This window comes from Dendropsophus ebraccatus, chromosome 5, assembly GCF_027789765.1.
Source record: "Dendropsophus ebraccatus isolate aDenEbr1 chromosome 5, aDenEbr1.pat, whole genome shotgun sequence".
Classification (NCBI taxonomy): Eukaryota; Metazoa; Chordata; class Amphibia; order Anura; family Hylidae; genus Dendropsophus; species Dendropsophus ebraccatus.
Genome location: NC_091458.1, coordinates 64,628,819 through 64,649,186, shown reverse-complemented (window position 1 = coordinate 64,649,186; position 20,368 = coordinate 64,628,819). Strand labels below are relative to the sequence as shown.

The 20,368-nt window shown below is 41.4% G+C and overlaps 1 protein-coding gene across 2 annotated transcripts in view; it reads right to left on the bottom strand.

The window, feature by feature from the left end:
- STAT6 (signal transducer and activator of transcription 6) overlaps positions 1-20,368 on the bottom strand; it is a 100,117-nt gene that overhangs the window by 39,418 nt on the left and 40,331 nt on the right. The window contains exons 2-3 of one of the 2 annotated variants that reach the window (XM_069970394.1): positions 8,182-8,259; positions 2,204-2,348 (exon numbers count right to left, since the gene is read on the bottom strand). In XM_069970394.1, the coding sequence (XP_069826495.1) occupies positions 2,204-2,331 (128 nt within the window). In that variant the 5' untranslated portion in view covers positions 2,332-2,348; positions 8,182-8,259. The remainder of the gene's footprint in view (positions 1-2,203; positions 2,349-8,181; positions 8,260-20,368) is intronic. The other variant, XM_069970393.1, reaches the window with a different exon arrangement.

Below are 20,368 nucleotides of genomic sequence, written 5' to 3'. Positions count from 1 at the left end.
TACAGTGTAAGGAGTATATATATGTATGCTATCTATTAGACTATACAATGAGGTTTAGGTACATGGCAGACCTGATTAACACCATGGTAAAATCTTGACACCCCTAAATTTGCATTTTACAGTACCCAATGGCCCCCTTTGTCACACCAACATTGTGCTCAACAACATAGATTACATAGATTTGGAATTTAGGAATTAGCCCAAAAACCCATGTATAACACTGTCTGAGAGCATTAAAATCCACATATAAACTGGTAGGTCAGTCAGTAGTGCATCTGTTTTAACCACTTCACATCCACAATATGTATACATATGTTCCTACTGCCAATGCCCCAGCAGTAGGAATGTATACTGTATACATGTCAGCAAGGTAGAAGGGTTTTAATGTGTGCGGGGCTGCTATAGGGTAGTATTACACGGGCCGATGGGGGCCCGATCTGCTAGATCGGCGCTCGTTTCCTGGGCCTATTACACGGCCCGATAATCGTTTAACAAGGGCTGCATGGACATTGTTACCGATGTCCTTGCAGCCCTTGCTTAAACTGTATACATTACCTGTCCATGCTGCAGGGCTCCTCTTGCGCTCTGCTTCTCCCCGAGTTCTGCGCGCTCCAGCTTCAGAGCGGCCTGTCTGGCCATCACTGGCCATGGCGGTCCCGGCCTGTGATTGGCTGAGCGGCCTGTTAGCTCACACAGGCCGCTTTGAAGCTGGAGTGCGCAGAACTCGGGGAGAAACAGAGCACAAGAGGAAGCCTGCAGCCTGGACAGGTAACGTATGTACTTTGCATATCGTCAGCCACCTGCCACGCATGGCTATTACACTTAGCGATGCAAGGCCGGTGCCTGACAATTATAGGTCCAAACCTATATCAATGATCAGCCAATGATAGTTGTCATCGGCTGATCGTTGTGTTTATTACACGGAGCGATAATCGTCCGGATAGGGCCGATTATCGTTCCGTGTAGTAGTACTCTTATGCTGCGTTTACACGGATCGATTATCGTTTGAATTTTTGCAATAACGATCTCATTTGAGCTATAATCGTTCCGTGTAAACACAGCAAACGATCAATCGACGAGAGAGAAATCGTTCATTTTGATCTTTCAACATGTTCTCAAATCGTTGTTCGTCGTTCGCTAACAATTCACAGATCGCTTCAATCATCTTTCAAAGATTTACCCTATGTGAAAGATGGGCTTAAGCGATCTTAAAAACGATCGCAATAACGATTTTCCTTACAAATTTTCTAACGGTTTTTCTAACGATTTATTCGTCTAAATGCTGATAGTTTAAACCCAGCATAAGTGTGAGCAGCCGTACACATTAGTGTCCCAGGAGCTGGGCATAATGGCAGACAGCCATCACACAGCTTGTTAGTGGCGTTTAAGGGAGTAAGTGAAAGGAGTGCAGATTTTTTTATTATTTCTGAAAAAAATTTATAAAAGCTGACCAAAAACTCCTATTTGCTCCAATATGTCACCTATAAAAAGTTTAGATCATGGCACAAAAAATGAGCCCCCAAGTAGCCCTGTAGGTAAAAGAAATAAAAGGTTATAGTTTATAGTCTGTTCCTGGCTTTGGTTGCAAAAATCTGTAAAATAATCTGTCAGATGTCTGTTGCTGTAACAGGGCCCTAAAGGCCCTATTCCACCAACAGATCTGATGACAGATTATCTGCCAAAGATTTGAATACAAGGAGGAACTTTGCTTCAGTGTGACCTGGATATCCCTGCATCAATGACCTTTGGTCATGAAGAAATTAAAGGATCTATCTGGACAGCAGAAAAAGGTCCTTTGCTCTCCGGTGCTCAACTTTCTCCCTCTGCCATTCTTTGCTGATAACTTCTGCAGATGAGAGGGGGCAGGAGCAAGTTGCGGGCAAAGACCTATAGCTGGATGCAGCGGGAAGGGCTGCCCAGACAATCCCTAGATTGTTTAGGCTGCCCATTGAAGTCAGCGGGGGTCTGCTGCTGCTGCCGCCCCTGTTATGTATGCAGCAGACTGTTGCTGCAAAAATCAGGGTCTTTCAATATCACAATTGTGCATGTCAGCTGACCTTTTAACATATCCTATTACACAAAAGGAACATCGGTCTGAGCGGCCGGTAATCAGCCAAGGCTTGTTTCGTGTAATAGGGCCTATATGCAGGTTTTTAGGAAGTCATAGAAAACTCCTGTTAACTATGAAAGCTAGTAAACTTACCATGGTTGATTTTCCAGCCAGTCACCTAGATGATGCCGGACTTTATGAGGAAAACCGCCATACAGTGTTTCAAAGCGCTCCTGTGGCATCTTGGACACATAACTCCAGACAGATGCCGTTTTGGCCATTTTTGCGAATATGCACCCTTAAAAAAAATGGAAAAAAACACATTGAAATGACAAGCCACACATGCATACTGTAAGTTATATTGTACCTATATCCCGGGAAATAACCATAACTTCCTACATCGGAAATCTAGTCCTGTTTTCACCAACTGGCTTTCATGATTTTAACCATGTTTTTAATGTGTTTAAGGCCATCTTCACACTTACAGGATCGCAGCGAAGTTCACGCTCAGAGTTCTGCAGTGAAATCCACTGCGATCCTGTGTCCTGTCATTTTGTACGAGTTTACATACTCACAGTGTATTTTTTATTCTGTTGTGACTATGTAAACACCGCCCCCTCTCAACCTCCAGCTGCCCTGTGAATACTTTACCCGTCCGCGCTCCAGCCTGCTTCTGTGGCTCCTGACTCCCTGATGTCCCGCTCAGCCAGTCAGTGTCTGCGGCCAGACAATGCACAGAAGCAGTCTGGAGCACGGACAGGTAAAGTATTTACAGGGCAGCTTTGGGTTAAGGGGGACCAGGCTTTACATACTCGGAGAGGAATGAAAAATGACAGAACACAGAATCGCAGCGGATTTTGGTGTGGAACTCTCAGCGTGAAATTACCTGCGATCCTGTACATGTGAAGCTGCTCTTAAACACATTTTAGTCACTTTTATGCCTATTTCTACAAGGAGGCCTGGCTCATCAGTAAGTAGAGATAATCGAACAGGGCCGAAGTTCAGGTTCGTCCGAACCATCGGCATTTGACTACCGCTGCCTTCCCGTTCCGTGGGGAAGGTGGAGACAGCCTGGGTACCGCCTGGTAAAAAGGGATATAGGCTAGGTTATAGGCTGTATCCCTGTTTTCCAGGCGGTACTCGAGCTGTGTTCATACGAACCTGAACATCGGCCCTGTTCAATCATCTCTATCAGTAAGTGGGCATGGCCTTGTACAAAAAAGGGTGTGACTTAAAATACCAAACAATGCACCACTATTAGACTAATGGTCTAAGGCTATGTTCCCATGTAAAAATAATGCAAATAATGGCTGTTGCAAACGTAGAATCAATATAGTAACTACTTCTATGTTCCCAGGTGACACAGTGGTCTCCATCACAATCAGTCTGACCAGGATTTCTACACTTGAGAGGCTGCAATATTCTACAGTATTTGTACAACATTCCACAGTTTTAAAATTCATGTAGAAATGTTGAATCTTGTTGCTTTTTAAAAAAAAGAGGTTAATCTTTTTCTCTGAAAGAATATTAAGCTCCACATTCTGCTAGATCCCTATTATTGTTATTGTCAAGGAGCAGTGCACTATGGCATAGATGACACAGAGCTAATCACATGAATGTGTGCAGAGTGCTGAGAAACCACATACAGATTGCAGGAAGGAACCAGCACATTTTTACATTCACTTTCAATATGAATGGCATAGAAAAGTATATGTAGCTTAAAGAGGATGTACCACCAAGTACATCCTCTTTAAACTGAACCGACGGATCGAACGGCACTGTCACTGAGAAGCCGGCGCTGTGGTCCGTTTTTCGGACCGCGGCGCAGTTCCCATGCACGGCGTTGTTCTATGCACCGGAACCGGCCGGTGCTGAAGCACTGGAGGTAGGCTGGCCCGCCCACAGTGGGAGGAAATTCCCTCCCCTGTATGACGCAGCTCCATTAGAATGAATTCCGCTTTGAATCCAGTACGTGTGAAGGCACCCTTAATTAAAGTAATTTTGCTAATTTCCATAGACAATAGCAATACTAAATTTATATTTCATAGTTTTCTTACATAGATAAACAAAGATATGACGAAAAACAATTTGTGGTCAGACATACTTGTGAAACCCAAAGTTTTCCTCTTGGCGACTTGACTCACATTAGGGCCCTTTGCACATCTTATTAGATTTATAGTGACAATATTTTATTCATTATTGGGTTCTCGGGGTCCTCCAGTAATAGTGGATAAAAGTGATAGAGTTGTTCATAAGAAGATCACTAGAGCAAGACAATTTTCTAAACCATTGACAACAAGTTTCCACTTTTCCCCAATGTACACCTAATGCATGAGAGGAGATCTGTGACAAGTGGTACATGTAGTCCCTGAGGTAAATAAGAGTACCGTCCCATTACTCATTTTTTCCATCAGTAAATTTCAGAAAAAAATTTAAATCTAAACATTGACTACACACAAATAGTCATAGAATTCCCCTAAAGATTAATCTGGTAAAAAAAATACCCAGTCCTGCATAGTTAAGAGGTGGCGTAAGCACAATGGGATTATCTAGTGCCATTCAACCATAAAGAAGCATCCTATTTACAGTTACTCAGCATAGAGCAGTTTCCTCATTTTTGTCTGCTCACTTATTAAAGGGGAATTCTGGGCTGGGGTGAGAGGGAGGATGAGGGGGCCAGGGAGGGGGACAATGAAATAAGTAACATGCTCTCACCTTTCCTGCCCCGGCACCGATGCTGGTTTCCGCCGCTTCTGGGTCTGAGTGGGGACCTGGGACGTGATGTGTCAGGCCTGCTCAGTCAGTCAGCAGCAGCAGCACATAGAGAGGCTATGTTCATCTCTTGGCTGTTTTTTTTTTTTTTTTTAAACAGCCGTCATTTTGATGACAAAACATGACAGTTTTATGCAAATGATGGCCCATGTTTTGGTGCCAAAAAGACAGCAATCCAAAAGAAGGCAGCAAAAAAGACCAAAAAGACGTTGTGGGAACATAGCCTAGCACAAACTTTATACAAGACAATACCATGACGTTTCATAAGGTGTATTTAGAACTGTTTTACGGCAGTCTGTAAGTCAAAAGCTAAAAATACTGTATCAGGTCAAGACATTAGCTTTCCATAACAAAACTACAGTGCAAGTATATCAGGAGAAGGGGAAAAGTTTGCAAAATGATTTATCCTGATAAGCCCTACAAGTTTAACTATATTGTTAACTATAGTTAAAGTAAACCTGGCACCTGGAGAAGAACCTTCCCAACCCCCAATACTTACCCCCTCCTGCCAGTCCCGCTGCCCAGAAATCACTGCCAGCTCGTCTACGCGCTTAATATGCTAATGAGAATAGACAAGTCCGTTGTCTATAGGAGCAGTGATTTCCTATGGACTTTGGTCTCATGTCTTCTCATTTGCATATTAAGCACGTAAACGGATGGCGATTTCTCCATGGCAGGACCTCCATCGGGCACGGGACTGGTAGGAAGGGGTAAGGGTATGTTCACACTGAGTAAAAGCTGTCCCACAGTGTCTCTATGGAAGAGGCTCGCGCACCTCCGATTCCATTGCTCTCCGCTCAAAGAATGGACATGTCGCTTTTACTCAATGTGAACATACTCTAAGTATTTAGGGCTCTATCGGGGGGTCAAGTGGGTTCTGTCCCAGGGTGTCCCAGGGGGACAGATTCCGCATCGCTTTTTGATTCCGCAGCCTTTAAGATCAGAATACCCCTTTAATGTAGTATCTCAAGTTTGCAAATTTTAATTTAGTTGTAACTGGATATCTTATTTTCTCTGTAAGCCATAATTTGTACTGGTTTCAGTGTCACTACATTATTACACTACATTAGTCTGAACATGGTTATGTAAGGTTGCTACAGAGCAACAACGAAAGATCCAGGTTTTGCAACATCTGGATCTTGACATACTGGATTTATGTCAGAGATAAATTGTAAAAGAAAGCAATGTATATCACAGGACCTGTAATGTGAGCCCAAGGTATGATGTAAATGTTGTTCTCGTCTGCCTTGCTCCCTATGTTGCTTGTCTACTTGTAAAGGCTTGCTAGTCAGAGCCTGTTAGCTCTGAGGGCACATGGAGCATGGGAAACATGCAAGGAAGAACTCTGTGTGTCCTGTCAGCAGGAAGAGAATGCCAAGGGCTGTCTCTGCTACACAAAGAGAAGGGCTACGTAGGTCAGAGCTGGTGCCAGACCACAGGTACTACAAGCAGCAGTGGTGGTGCACAGAGACACAGAGACCTGAATGGTTGATCTCACCATATGTGTTGGTGTAACTATAGGGGGCACCCAACAGACCAATAGACTTAGGGTACTATTCCACAAAGCGATTTTTCGATGATCAACAATTAACGATAAACGATTTCAAACGACCATTATTGTTCACCCAATTACATGGAACAATGATCGTTACCTATGATCGTTCTTGCGTTCGTCCTGTCATTGCTACTGCGTTGGTTGATACTGCAAACCACCGAACAACGTCTTATTACATGTGAACGATTTGCAAACGATCAGCGATAAAAATAGGTCTAAATTTTATCAAACGACCAACTATTTCTAGTTGGTCATTTAATTGTCTGCTATTACCCTAAACGACTACTGTTCAAATCCGATCTAACGATTTTTCAAATGATAATCGTCCCGTGTAATACCACCCTTAAAATTAACCACCAAATAGAGATTTGTAGAGACAATTAGCAAAATAGAGAGTGTATGTAATATATATAAGATCCCCAAAACAGCTCTGTTCTATGGAAACCTCAGCCTTGTTTTTGCACACCACACAAAGATTTTCCAATCAAGGTGTAAAGTAGAATTGTCTCAGTTGCCCCTAGCAACCAATCAGATTCCCCCTTTCATTTTTTCAAAGAGTCTGTGAGGAATAATAAGGGGAATCTGATTGGTTGCTAGGGGCAACTGAGTCAGTTCTACTTAAGGCTCCGTTCACACAGAGCAATTCCTGAATCTCACCAGCCTCCATGTCATAATGCCAGTCTATGGGAGGCTTGCACGCCTTCTCCCTCCGCGCTGATGAATGAACATTCTTCCATTCTCCAGCTCAGAGAGAGGAGGCGCGCGAGCCTCCCATAGACTGGCATTATGACACGGAGGCTGACGGGATTCCGCGGCGGAGAATTCCGACAGTTTTGCTCTGTGTGAATGGAGCCTTACACCAGTTTGATAAGTCACCCCCATTATGTTAACAAAAGTGAGCCACCATAATTGGGCCCTCAGTCATACATGACTATTATTATTATTAACATTGTAATAATATTAAAAATAATCATAATAATAATGCTATTTATATAGCACCAACAATTTTAAAAATTTTTTTTTTTGGGGCGGGGGGGGGGGGGAGACATTTAACATTACAGAGATTACATGTAACTAGGGATGGTCTGAACCAAGTTCGGTTCGGGTTCGTACAAACCCGAACCCTCGGTAATGATTCCCGCTGTCTGCCCGCTCCGTGTATCCCAGTTTTCCAGGCGTTACTCCCGCTGGATCCGCCTGCTCCACGGAGCGGTCAGACAGCGGGAATCTGCTGCTGAGCGTTCGGGTGCAACCAATGCCTTTATCCACAGGTCTAAGTGCTTGGAGCATAGGAGAATGGTGATGGGGGGGGGTATGCAGCATTGTCAATCTTAGGCCATGTTAGGCCACCATTTTAATTTAAAATAATAGAATAGCCATTGTTTTAATTCTCCAATGATTTCCATAAAAGTCTATGGAAAAATGGCCGCTGGCTCACACAATGTTTGCAGCGGCCATGAAATGAATGTTTGTGTCATTAATTTTTGGCCGTTATTGTGGTGAATAGCGAACGTTATCTGTCACAGATATGCAGTTTTATATATGGCAGTTCTGCACAAGGATTAGCTCTATGTTATGTGGATAATCAGTTTGGGGTGGTGAAGAAAAGCCTAACTACTATCAGTCAACATCAATATATCATATGTATCATTTCAGATAGTGCCTTCATAGTTCTTTATGACTAGACTCACAATTTAAAAAAAAAATAGTTATGCCGCCGAAAGAAAGGAAACATTGTAACATTGTAAACAGATGTTTTCAGTTGCTATTTATACATATAGTATCATTATGATGAGCTATTTACTTGTAGTTATTTCTCAGGACCGAAGTTGCCAGCTTTCCCCTGATGTGGAGAGGATGTGGGTGGTGGTTGTAAAACAACCTGACAAAAAAAAAACAAAAAAAAAACATTTTAATAAAACAACCTTGTCATAAAACAACATTTTCTTTAATATATAACATGCTCACTGCCTATAACCACCACTAGCCATTGCTTAGGAGTAGTCATGAGCAAATCTGCCAAACGTTCAACAAGTACTTGACAAAGATGACAAGTTTGTAAAGATTACCTTTGAATGCTGTTGGACTTCCTCCATCGTAGAGGTTTGTGTCCCTATGATAAATACTCTTTCGTAGAGACATGTCTAAAGTTTTGATTGGTGAGGCCTGTGAGTTGTAAACCCCACTGATCACTAGAACAAAAGGGATAAGCACATAGCCGAGCACTGCTTCTCTCTGCTCTGTGCTTTTGGCAGTAGACTGGACCATAGGGACTGCATTGAGACTTCAATCTGTCAAAGTTTTCAAAGCTTTCTCTATGACATGTCAAAGATGTTTTGAAGTGATAACTTTTTTGTATTATTACCACTTACTACTAAGCAAGATAATTGATGGCTTTCCGTGTATGTAAATCCACTAAATACATTAAAGCGTAACTGTTATTTCAGGGCCATTTTTTTTGAAAACATTAAATATCAACAGTTCAAGCGATTTTAAGAAACTCTGTAATAGGTTTTATAAACCAAAAGAGTTTCCTTCTGTACTAAAAAAGCAATCTCCCAATCTCCCAGCCTCCCCCCTCACATCAGAAGAAGCAGGATTTCTCTGTCCATTATGTGACTATGGAGAGGGGAGGGGCTGTTAGGAGTGACTGAGCACGTCTTGCAAAGCACAACACCCTGCAATCTTCTCTCAGTAACTTCATAGATAAGCACTGACCTTTCTGACCCCAGAATCCTGCGTCTTAGGTGCCCAGACAGTTTACAAACAGCTGACCTTCATGTCACCTCTTCCTCCTCCCTCATCTCCCTCGGCCCCTCCCCCCTCCATAAGGATAGAATGGAGAGAGCAGAGCCCGTCGTCACTGGCTTCTCTGTAATGAAGACGTGTTTGCCTGATAATGCACAGATAAGAAGTCAGGGGGGAGGCTGGGAGATTGCTTCTTGAGTACAGAAGGAGGCTTTTTTGGCTGATGAAACCTATTACAGAGTTTCTTAAAATCGCTTTTACTACTGATTTCTGCAATAAAAAAAATATGACAGTTACGCTTTAAGCATTAAATAAAATAGAAATAATAGAAATAATAAAACTTTCCGGGCCAACAACAATCAATTGCTTATATTTAAATGTGCACCATATCACGTACACAACATCTTTATCCCCATGGTAAGGTACTTTCTCTGCACAGTTCTGCACAGCGAGAGCTATGTATACATTCTGCTTACACTCTCCTAAATAGAGATGAGTCTACGGTAGGAACAAAGTGAAGTACTTAGTTCCTATCTGCATTCTGCTCATCAGGCTTTGAGCTTTGAAGTCTGCTCCTATCCATGCTGCTCCTTCCCAGGTGCTGGGAAAAGGTGGATCCAGTCCTGGGAAACTTCTCCAAATTTCCCAGGACTGGATCCATCTTTTCCCAGCACTCGGGGAGGAGCAGACTTCAAAGCCCGCAGCCTGATGAGCAGAATGCAGATGGAAACGAAGCACTCCGCTTTGTTCCTACTGTAGATTCACTTATCTGTACTCTTAAACATTTCACACCAAATTGTGGTCAGTATTTATTAAAATATTGAATATATTACTAGCAGTATTAGTACTAGCAGCCATTGCTGTCCTTTTAGGCTTGTGCATATTTTAGTATTAGTTATTGGTTCAGGTTTGAAAGGTATGACAGGTATTAGTATGACAACTGGACCCAATATATACTTTAATGTCTGTCTCTTTACAAAGGGTGGAAGTCAATGGTACATATTTACATAAGGGGGTGAAGAGTATTCAACAAACATACTGGGACTCATAAATATGAACTAGCGCGAGCAGTCATACAAGACTTTCAGAACATTCTTTATTGTTGCCTGGATACATTTATTTACTGATGATTGCCGTCAGAATACACCCGTCAGCATGTTGCGTAGGGCTGTGGTTCTTAATCCCTTAATCTCTTGCAGAGTTATATCTTTAGGATTTTTTGTGATTAGTTAAACCTTAAAGGGTTATTCCAAACTAAACTAAAAGTACAGTACCACGCAGATTTAGGCTATGTTTCCACAGCGTTCCCACAGGGCCGGGTCACGGAACAGCCAGTCTCTGAAAAGATCATCCCGACCGGTACCGGCCGGATGATCTTTCGGGCCGCAGAGTTCTGATGGGGGCACATCTGTGCATCAGGACACTCCACTGCACGCTATGGAGAGAGCGGCCGGATCAGCTCGCTCCACTGTGTGCACTGACATGATTTTCTGTGGCCGCTATTCACTGAACTGACATGTCAGTTGTTTGCGGTGCCGCGAGAGATCCTGGCCGGAGCGTATACTATGTGTCCCATGTGATCCCATAGAGGAATAGGCAACTTATCTTTTCGCAAAAAGTACGGCCATTGTTGCCGATTTCAACAGCGACCGTACATTTACGAAAAGATACGTTGTGTGAATAGGTTGTGTGAACATAGCCTAAAACTGTTTCAGAGCTCCCAGCATCATAATGATACATGAAACCAGGGGTTCTGATAATCCATTCCTTTGCACATGTCTGTATAAACGGACTGTGCACAGAATACGGGAATAAGGCCATAGAGTAGATTCAAACTGAATTGTAAATATAAAGAATGTCTTATATTTCTGCTTCCTGCTGGATCCATCTCAGGTTTTGGCTCAAAATTACAGTGGCAGTTTTCCAAAGTAAAACTGCTGTGTGTGAAAGCAGTCTAAGCCAACTATTATCTCAGATTGGGATGCATCATGATAAATCCTATTATATAATGTTCGGCTCTGTTCATACTTGCAGTGTGGTTTATATTTATAACCACTATACAGTGCCAAATCCATTGCATGATGAATACCAGCATCACACAGCCCGAATGCAGCACTATTCTCCCTGTTAAATCTGCCAGAACTGCAGACAAAGACCCCACAGGCAGCATTTGACAGCAGTGTGTACACAGCCTAAAATGGCAACTATAATATCAAATGTGAACAAATACCCACATCCAAACAAAGTCAATGGTTTTTAGCTAAAGGCAACTGATTTTGCATTTAAAGGGGTTTTCCCATCTGACAAACTTATGCACAGGGTGGGAATTGCCAGCTTTTGGATCCCCCACAATCTCAATATCAGAGGTTTAGGTCTCTTATTAGATTGGGAGAGGATACGTACCTACGCCTTTCATTCTCTATGGGAGTTGCAGAAACATTGTAGTATGTGTGACTACAGCTAAGTGGATTTTTCCATCTGACAAAGTTATCACGGGAAGAGTTATCATCTAAAAAAAACAACTTTTAACTGTAGTCACACACCTTGTATACACTGTAGCTGTCAGGACCAGTCACACCAAACACACAGAGACAGTGAGCCCTGAGCTCAGCCCCGCCCACTGTCCCTACCTAATTGCCGCAATCTGCCCTAAAATGGCAGCGGACAACTTGGCGGCGATCCCTGGCCTGGATACGTGAAACAATAGACAATACAAAACGAACAAACACAATAAGAATGGTCAGCAATCTGGGTCACAACAGTCTGGCAGCAAAGGTACAAAATCAGAATCCAAAAGAGTAGTCAAATAACAGGCAATATGGTCGGGGGCAGGCAGCAAGCAAGCGAGGTCAAAAGATACAAGGCAGAAATCAGGAGAAGCAAAGAAACAGAACCACAAGCAGGCAGAGACTAAGTCAATAACGGCCAGGCACAGGCAGAAACAGAAATCTTAAATAGGAGACCAGGAACCATGTCCAGAAAGTGATAGGAGGGACCAGCTGTCAATCACTGAGGCAAAGGCAGGTTGTACTGTTACAAGACCAGAAGAAACTTAGCAGAACAGATACGGGTGGGGCAGGGAAAACAATTAGCAGACCAGAAGAAATAAGACACAGTTCAGACAGGGCACAAACAAAGGCAAACAAAACACAGAATAAATGAAAGATTATGGCCAAAAGCGCAGTCTCGGTCGTACCTTACGCACCGAGGACTGCGCCAAAGTTGCATTCATGACAGTAGCATTTTTAATTCATGTAAAATTTCATGCAAAGCAGATAGCATGGGTGTGGGGTCAGATATATAATAAGTATATGCAAAGCATCAGCTGCTGCTCCTTGCTGCAAGTCCTGAGTTATAAAGCAGAACAGGGGGTGTCAGCTGGGAACCATGCCATGATTTAGAGTTTAAAATGGGTCAGTATAAATCAAGGGTGACTCCAATAGCTGTCTACTGTCAAACACCTTGTCTGCTGCTTTTGTCACCTTGGACAATAGAATATGTAGCCAAACTTTCTGTTACAACATACACAATACAAAACAGCAATTGCTTTTCTTACTTGCTACAAAATGTACTTGTGGTACAATTGTTATATATTCATACACGAGGATGTCATTGACATAGCCAAGAACACACACCACTGGATCAGCTTGAATTTGGAATATTGAATACATATAACAGGACAAGTTTAACACATGTTGCAAACATATGAATTCGGTTTGCTGGTAGAAAAATTAGAAAATTAGGCAGAAAGTCCTGTATCTGCTCATATAGCTATACAGCTACATAAGTAGTGAGACTTTTCATACCTTTATTGTAGCTGTAAATGCTTTTTTTTATTAATCTAAAGTGTCCAAGAGGAGTGGTCAAGGCATTAAAGTGTTACCTGGCCACACCTCTATGACACTTCAGAGCTGTAATACAAAGCATTTTGTTAGGTGATTGCAGCCTTAGACAACTACAATAAAGGTGTGGATAGTCTCACTACTACATTTTTTTAGCTGACACTTTCCCTTTAAATTTCCTTTAAACCCTGAATTCATAAAAAAATGTTTTCGGAAAGGGTCATATCATTCCTTTTGTGTCTCATTGATTTCAACATATAAAGAACAGCAAAGAGACTTCACAAATCCCTCCTGCATTCCCTCCATCGTGTCTCAGTAGTATTAGTAGTAGTAGTAGTAGTAGTAGTATCCCGTACCTGTGTCACATTGTGTATAGGTGTCACTTGGGGTGAAACCTTCTAAGCATTACCAGCTTGGGGTTATGCTAAAACAACTCCTACACTCCAACATTTACTGTCTTTACTGGTAAAGGTGAGAAAGACACCACTTTCCCCTGATGAGATATATAGCCAAGTCCCAAACATCTATGCCTACTGCTAATTTATTCATGAAAATATATTGCATATGTGATATCTATTGACAGACCTTGCTGGTATATAAAATTGGCAAGCTCCCACTCAGATTTTGCCAAGAAGCTTTCCTTTCACAATGATCACTTGTGGCTGACATGTCCCACGCACAGCACAAAACTACTAATGCTACACATCGTAAATGTGACCCAAGTCCAGAGGAAAACCACTTATAGTATTAGGGAATAGGCAAGGATATCAACTGCTCTTGAAAAATTGTAAGTGTAACTCAGAATGCAAGAGCGTAGAGGATGAATCATGATTTAATGTACCTTGATCATGTTTTGGTTACTACTCCTCTTTATTGCACTCATTCTATTCCTGCCCAAGTGCTGTAAACCATTATGACTAATTGTGCACATTTCTAAGAAATATTCAGTCATCCACATACGTAGACTGAAGCGTCATCTGTGCCTATCTGAAACATATGTAGAGAATACATATGATATCACAGTATTGTGCTTAAAGTATGGAAAGGTGGTGTTTATCCCAGCGATAATTACCTGGGACCTGTCTACTTCATCTCCTGGACAAGTACTCTCACCAGGGGCGGATTAACTTTACCATAGGCCCCGGGCTGTTCACCAAGCCTGGGCCCCCCCACCCCACTGTAACTATGGAAGCACTAGCCTGGCGTTCATAGTACAGGACAGATAATGTCATGATGTCCTGATTTGTGCAAAATTGCCATAAAAAAAAACTGTGATTTTTTGCAAATCATGGCGGAAGTGTAGCCAGGAGACAGTACACCACTGAAAGTATAAGTCTGTTTGGGTGGTCATGGGCCCCCCAGGAGCTCAGGGCCCCAGGCTACCGCCGGAAACGCCCCTATTTTAATCCGCTACTGACTCTCACCCTTTTCTGGTTCCTTTATGGACATCTGAGATAACTCTTGTAAATGCTTACTCCATATTAAACGGCCATATGAAAGCCATAGAGTGGTACTCTGCTTGCAGAAAGTTCAAAAGTGCACATTTCAACATCAGAGTCAATTGGAAACATATGGAAGGATACAGCCTTATCATTCCAGAAGGTTTGAATTTTAAGGCATGGGCGGGACAAGGATTGGAATTGAGTTCAACTTTATTTACAAGGAAAATACTTTACAATAACATAAGTGTTTATGCAATCATATTGAAGCCTCTATCTATATGTTTAAGGTATAAGTCAAAGAAATGTAGATGTGTGCATAAAGTTGCATTTATATATATATATATATATATATATATATATATATATATGTATATATACATATATATATATGTATTCTTTTTTTAATGTACACTGTACATTTCATGTGTGTTAATTGCAAGCCTATAACCTGTTGAATTATAATACTTTCTCTGTATTTTCAGATGACCAAAGATCTGTAATGTATATGCTATAATTTTCTATCCCTACAGGGTGATTGAATATACTAGCTAAGAGTATGCCCATATTGTAATGTGAATATACCCTTACCTAGTATATCACATAATACATTTGTGCATTTTTTACATTACAGCTTTAGGACATGTCCACACTACGGAATCTGTCAATTCTTTGAGTGGAGAGGCGCGGAGAGGCACGGAGAGCGGAGGCACGCAAGCCCTCCCATTAAAACAGATAGAAGGCAGGATTTGTCATTGAGTCCGAGCAGGGGGGGGTTACACACGGAATTTCTGCGCTGATTCAGTAGTGTGAACGGGCCCTAAGTCATATAGATACAGATAAATATTAACCACTCCTGCATGATAAACCGGTTAGGGGCTTGCAATATTAATGCATATTTTCTACAGACATATTCGTATAAGAGTTTTGTTTTAGACACAAAAGCATACCACAATGTGGAGTCCTAGACTAAACACATACTGTACACTGTACACTTGGAAAAAGAAAAGAACAGTCACTACCTAACTGTTGGGCCACTGAAATAAATCGGGCCCATGTTTGTCTGACTGACTACCGAAATGCCGTCGGTATCGCAACAATCCATTCATGCTTACAAGTTATGGGGTAAAAACTTTGTGGGCCATCCAGCCACTCAGCTTGACTAAGGGGGTCTACAATCGCACAACCCAACAATGCAGCAGGTGATGGAGCAGTAGGGCAGTGCCAGTGCAAGAGCCAGTAAAAGTATGTGTAGTTTATTATTTACATTCACCCCCAACAGGTATATAACAAAAAAGTCTACTGCCTGGACAACATCTTTAGGCTGGGTTCACACTACGTATATTTCAGTCAGTATTGTGGTCCTCATATTGCAACCAAAACCAGGAGTGGATTAAAAACACAGAAAGGATCTGTTCACACAATGTTGAAATTGAGTGGATGGCCACCATTTAATGGCAAATATTTGCTGTTATTTTAAAACAACGGCTGTTGTATTGAAATAATGGCAGTTATTTACTGTTATATGGCGGCCATCCACTCAATTTCACCATTGTGTGATCAGATCCTTTCTGTGTTTTCAATCCACTCCTGGTCTTGGTTGCAATATGAGGACCACAATACTGACTGAAATATACGTAGTGTGAACCCAGCCTCAAAGTGTCACTGTTATAACTTTCAAAATCTAAATTAACAGTATATGTGATATAAAGCAAGTTTGCAATTTACATTTATTAATTATTTTTAGTTCTGATGCTTTATAACAAAGCTGTACTTATGTGTATCCAGGTCCAGTCTCCTGAAGAAGTTTTGTACTCCTTGTGCTTGTTGAAAAAAAGAGACTAAACACAAGTCCCGGCCAGTAAAAAGTGTCACGGCCCAAGGTGTCCATCAGTCATATGACTGCCTTCTCTGTGAGTGCACAGATGACTTGGACTTCCTGCGTTTGGTCTTTTTTTTTTCAACCAGCAAAAGACTAAAAAGCTACCTTCAGGAGAATGGACCTGGATAAACGTAAGTATAGCTTTGTTATAAAGCATAATAACTAAAAATAATTAATGCACTTATAGTAACAAATGGAGGGTAGTGTGAGTTCGACTGCCACTAACTAAACGAGGTTAACCTTGTATAAAAATAAAATAAATTGTCTATTTATAAATTTTAACACATTTTACTCTGTATACACCTCATTTCCATTATACAAGATACAACCTCCTTTTACCAACCAATTTATCCTTTCTCTAACTATCCTTGAGGGCCTCAATACATTTTTTCTTCACTAAAAATAATTAATGACTGTAAATAGTAAACTTGCTTTATATGACATCCCCTACTGATTTAGATTTTGAAAATTAGAACAACAGGTACACTTTAAGGCCAGGTTCACACACTGTATGACACCGTCCGTTCTGTGACCCAGTCGAGTCACAGAACGGCCAGTGTCAGTGAAGATCATCCTGGTCGGTACTGCAGTACCGTCCGGATGAACTTCATTTATGTTGAATTGGGATGCGGGCACATCCGTGTGTGCCGCACCCCAATTCACCATAGCACACAATGGAAAGTGCCGCACTCTTCATTGTGTGAACTGACAGTTCTGTGCAGCCGCACAAAACTGACAAGTCATTTTTCCGTGAGGCCGTTTGCAATCCCAGCCGAAGCGTATACTATGTGTATACTCTCCGGCCGAGATTCTATTAATTTTCAATGCAAAGCATCTTTTGAATTAATCACTGCCGTTGTTGCAAATTGCAACAACAGCCGTGATGAATTAAAAAAATACATTGTGTGAACGTAGCCTAAAGCTTAAAAACTGGAAATACTTAATTCTATGATTTTTCTGCAGATGTTCTGTGTTTATTTAGGCTCTGCCAGACAAGATGGATAGTTTTTCCTATGAACTGAAGTTCACAAGGCATCTGCGGAGATCGAAAGTGTATTCTAAAGAACACTCTTTGCTGAATGCAACCTGGAATGTCTTTTTCTCTTACAAGTGATGTTTTCACAGAACGTGCAACCAGAGTGGCCACTTTTGAGGGAGCTTAGAAGTTTGATACAAATAAATACTGGAACACAACTCCTCAGCTATTTTATCACAACAGATGGTTCAAAACCCTTAAAATATGTTTTCTTATAGCAAAATATACCAACACCCAAAATAAACCTTAAAAAAACGGTACTGTGTTTCAGCCACCACCTTTCTCCAATGACACTACAAGCTGCTCTCGTCTATGCCCATTGCCACACAAACTCTGATATATGCATTATCCCATCAGATAACGAACACACATGTATCACCATAGAAGTGCCCTCTGCAATATTCACCATATCGATAACACTATGGTATACAGGTGTATATTATAATGAACATCCTTCGTAATGTGTTTAAAATATATGATCAAGGGCCCTTTTATATGGGCAGACACGGTCCTGCAATCGAGCATCGATCATCGAGATCGGCAGTCATTTGCAGAGTTTTTACAAGGCTCAATCAATCGTGCGGCCTGGCTGGATCTTTCGTGGAGCCTGTTAACTTCATAATAGTCTGCTGTGCATTACCATTCAAATGGGAAGATACGCAAGCTCCTTCCAATGATTTTAATGTCCCCTCAAAAGGTGTTCAGCTAACAAAGTAGGAATTTCTTGTGAGTCATCTGATCACTAGCTCTTTTCCATGGGCTGACTATTGGCAGTGATGGTTCCAACCTATTGATAACTGTAAAAGGATCCTAAGTGTTACGAAGATCTTGGTTTACTATATTTATGGCAAATGGCAGAATTTATCTTAAAGCGTACCTGTCACTTTAGATGACTTTTCAGATTAAGCTGTCATGCATGTGTACATGAGGAACAGGAAGCTCTTATGCCCAATGAGATCTATTACAGAATTTCTAACATTAACTTGTTGCTTTAAATGATAGTTACACTTTAACAACATTGCATATGTTCAATGAAGGTAGCAAAGGTCAGCTATAGGCTATGTTCTCACTGGAAAGTGTGGAGAGACAGCTGTCATTTTCACATAGTGATAACAAAGCCTCACTAGTACTTTATTTTTCTGTTAAATGTTTTACTGAAAATTTTTTTTATTTACAGATAGTATCAAGGAGGTTATCAAGGAGGTTATCTAAGGTATCTACGATCACAGGGAGCCTGGAAGTGAAGTGCACATCCATGTGTTCTCTTGGCGATATCTAGAGATCATGAGGGTCTAAACAAGTAGACCCCAATCAGGGCGACAGGGACACTTTAAAAAGGTAGTCCACCATCACTAGTCTTACAGTGCCATATACTTTATTCCAGAGCAGCTTCATCCATGCATTTCATTGCTGTTGCTGGGTCATGTGATCACCAGTCTGGCCCAAAGAAAATCACAGTGTTTAATGTGTCAGAGACAAGTGGTTTGGGTCATCTAATTTCCCGTAAACTACAGCACCTATCAGGTCGTGAATTTTCCAAAATTGTAATGGAAATTATGCTATTTTACCCCACATATGCTGCAATATTGGGAAATTGCAGCAAGAACACAGTTAGGCCGGTTCACACTGCATAACAGCCGTGTCAGTGAACGGCCGCTGTCAGCAACGTTCACGCTGGCCGGTACAGTAGTACCGGGCGGATAAACTTCACTTCTTTTGATTTGGAATGCGGGCGCATTCGGGAGTGCTTGCATTCCAAATCATCATAGCAAAGTGCGGCCTGGGCCGCACTTTACATTGTCTGCACTGTCAGTTTTGTACGCCCGCAATTCAATGAATAGCGGCAACACAAACCAGAAATGTCAATTCTCTATGAGGCTGCATGGAATCCTGGACAGAGTGTATACAGATAGAGCGTATACACTCCATCTGGGATTCCATAGGACACAATTTTATTTTAATTTTCAATAAATAGTGTCCGGTATTGCAATTTATTGAAAATTTTTCATTGTGTGAACTTTAAAAAATACAATCAAAATTCAACATGTCTACCCAGCCTAAAGCTTTATATCTTCATAAAACTGCTCAGTTGGCATTATAGGTCAAATCATTTTTACATTGTGGAAATATTTCTCTAAAATTGTGGATCAAATTAGAGAAACCCATTACTTAGCTGTATTCTACAGGCTGTTACAATTGTTGAGATACCAACAATAAGAAGTGTTGTATAAAATGCACTTTTCTTTTACGGTAGCCTATAAGGTGACCTGCTGAAAGGAAAAGTGAGTTATTAGGAAGCTCAAGAACTACTCAGGTTTGCTGAAGATATTGACCATTCCAAGCACTTTGCATCATGACAGAAACTTTTGATAGGAATAAAAATGGTAAAATACTGTATGCTCTTAAATAGTCTGCTTCCTATGAGCAGGGCTGGCTTTAGGAGAACACGTCCACACAGGGGGCATTACTCATCCCCTGTTCAAGGGTTGCTGTTGTCTCTAGGCTGATACCTCCTAACAACATGATCACCTCTTTCCCCATAGCAGTACTAGTAAAGGCTGTTTTACATGACCTTAGCTGCCCTGTAAACAAGCACTGATCTCCTAGATCTGCATTTTTTGTGTAGCCCTGGATTGTTCATGTCCTAGTATTTATCAGCCAAAGTTTTTTTGACAATTTTGAGATTTCCTGACAAGTGTGCATTTGCTTGTTCATCAGCTGATCGCTGGCCCTATTACACGGAGGAATATTATATGAATAAAAGCAATACTCTAACATTAACGCTGGCTCTGGGAACTCCTTGGTAGTGCTCTGGGAGGCACGTAAAACAGTAATCAGAGGATAATGCATCTCTCTCAGCTACTAAATAAAAAAAAAAACGGATAGAAAACATCTAGCAGTGAAGTTCTCTGCTCAACTGTGCTCCCTAGAGGCTAAATTAATTTAATCTTCTTTAATAGCTCTTTTGTGAAAAGTAATCAATACTAGAACTAGGCTGGGTTTACACACAGTATATTTCAGGCTGTATTTGGTCCTCATGTCAG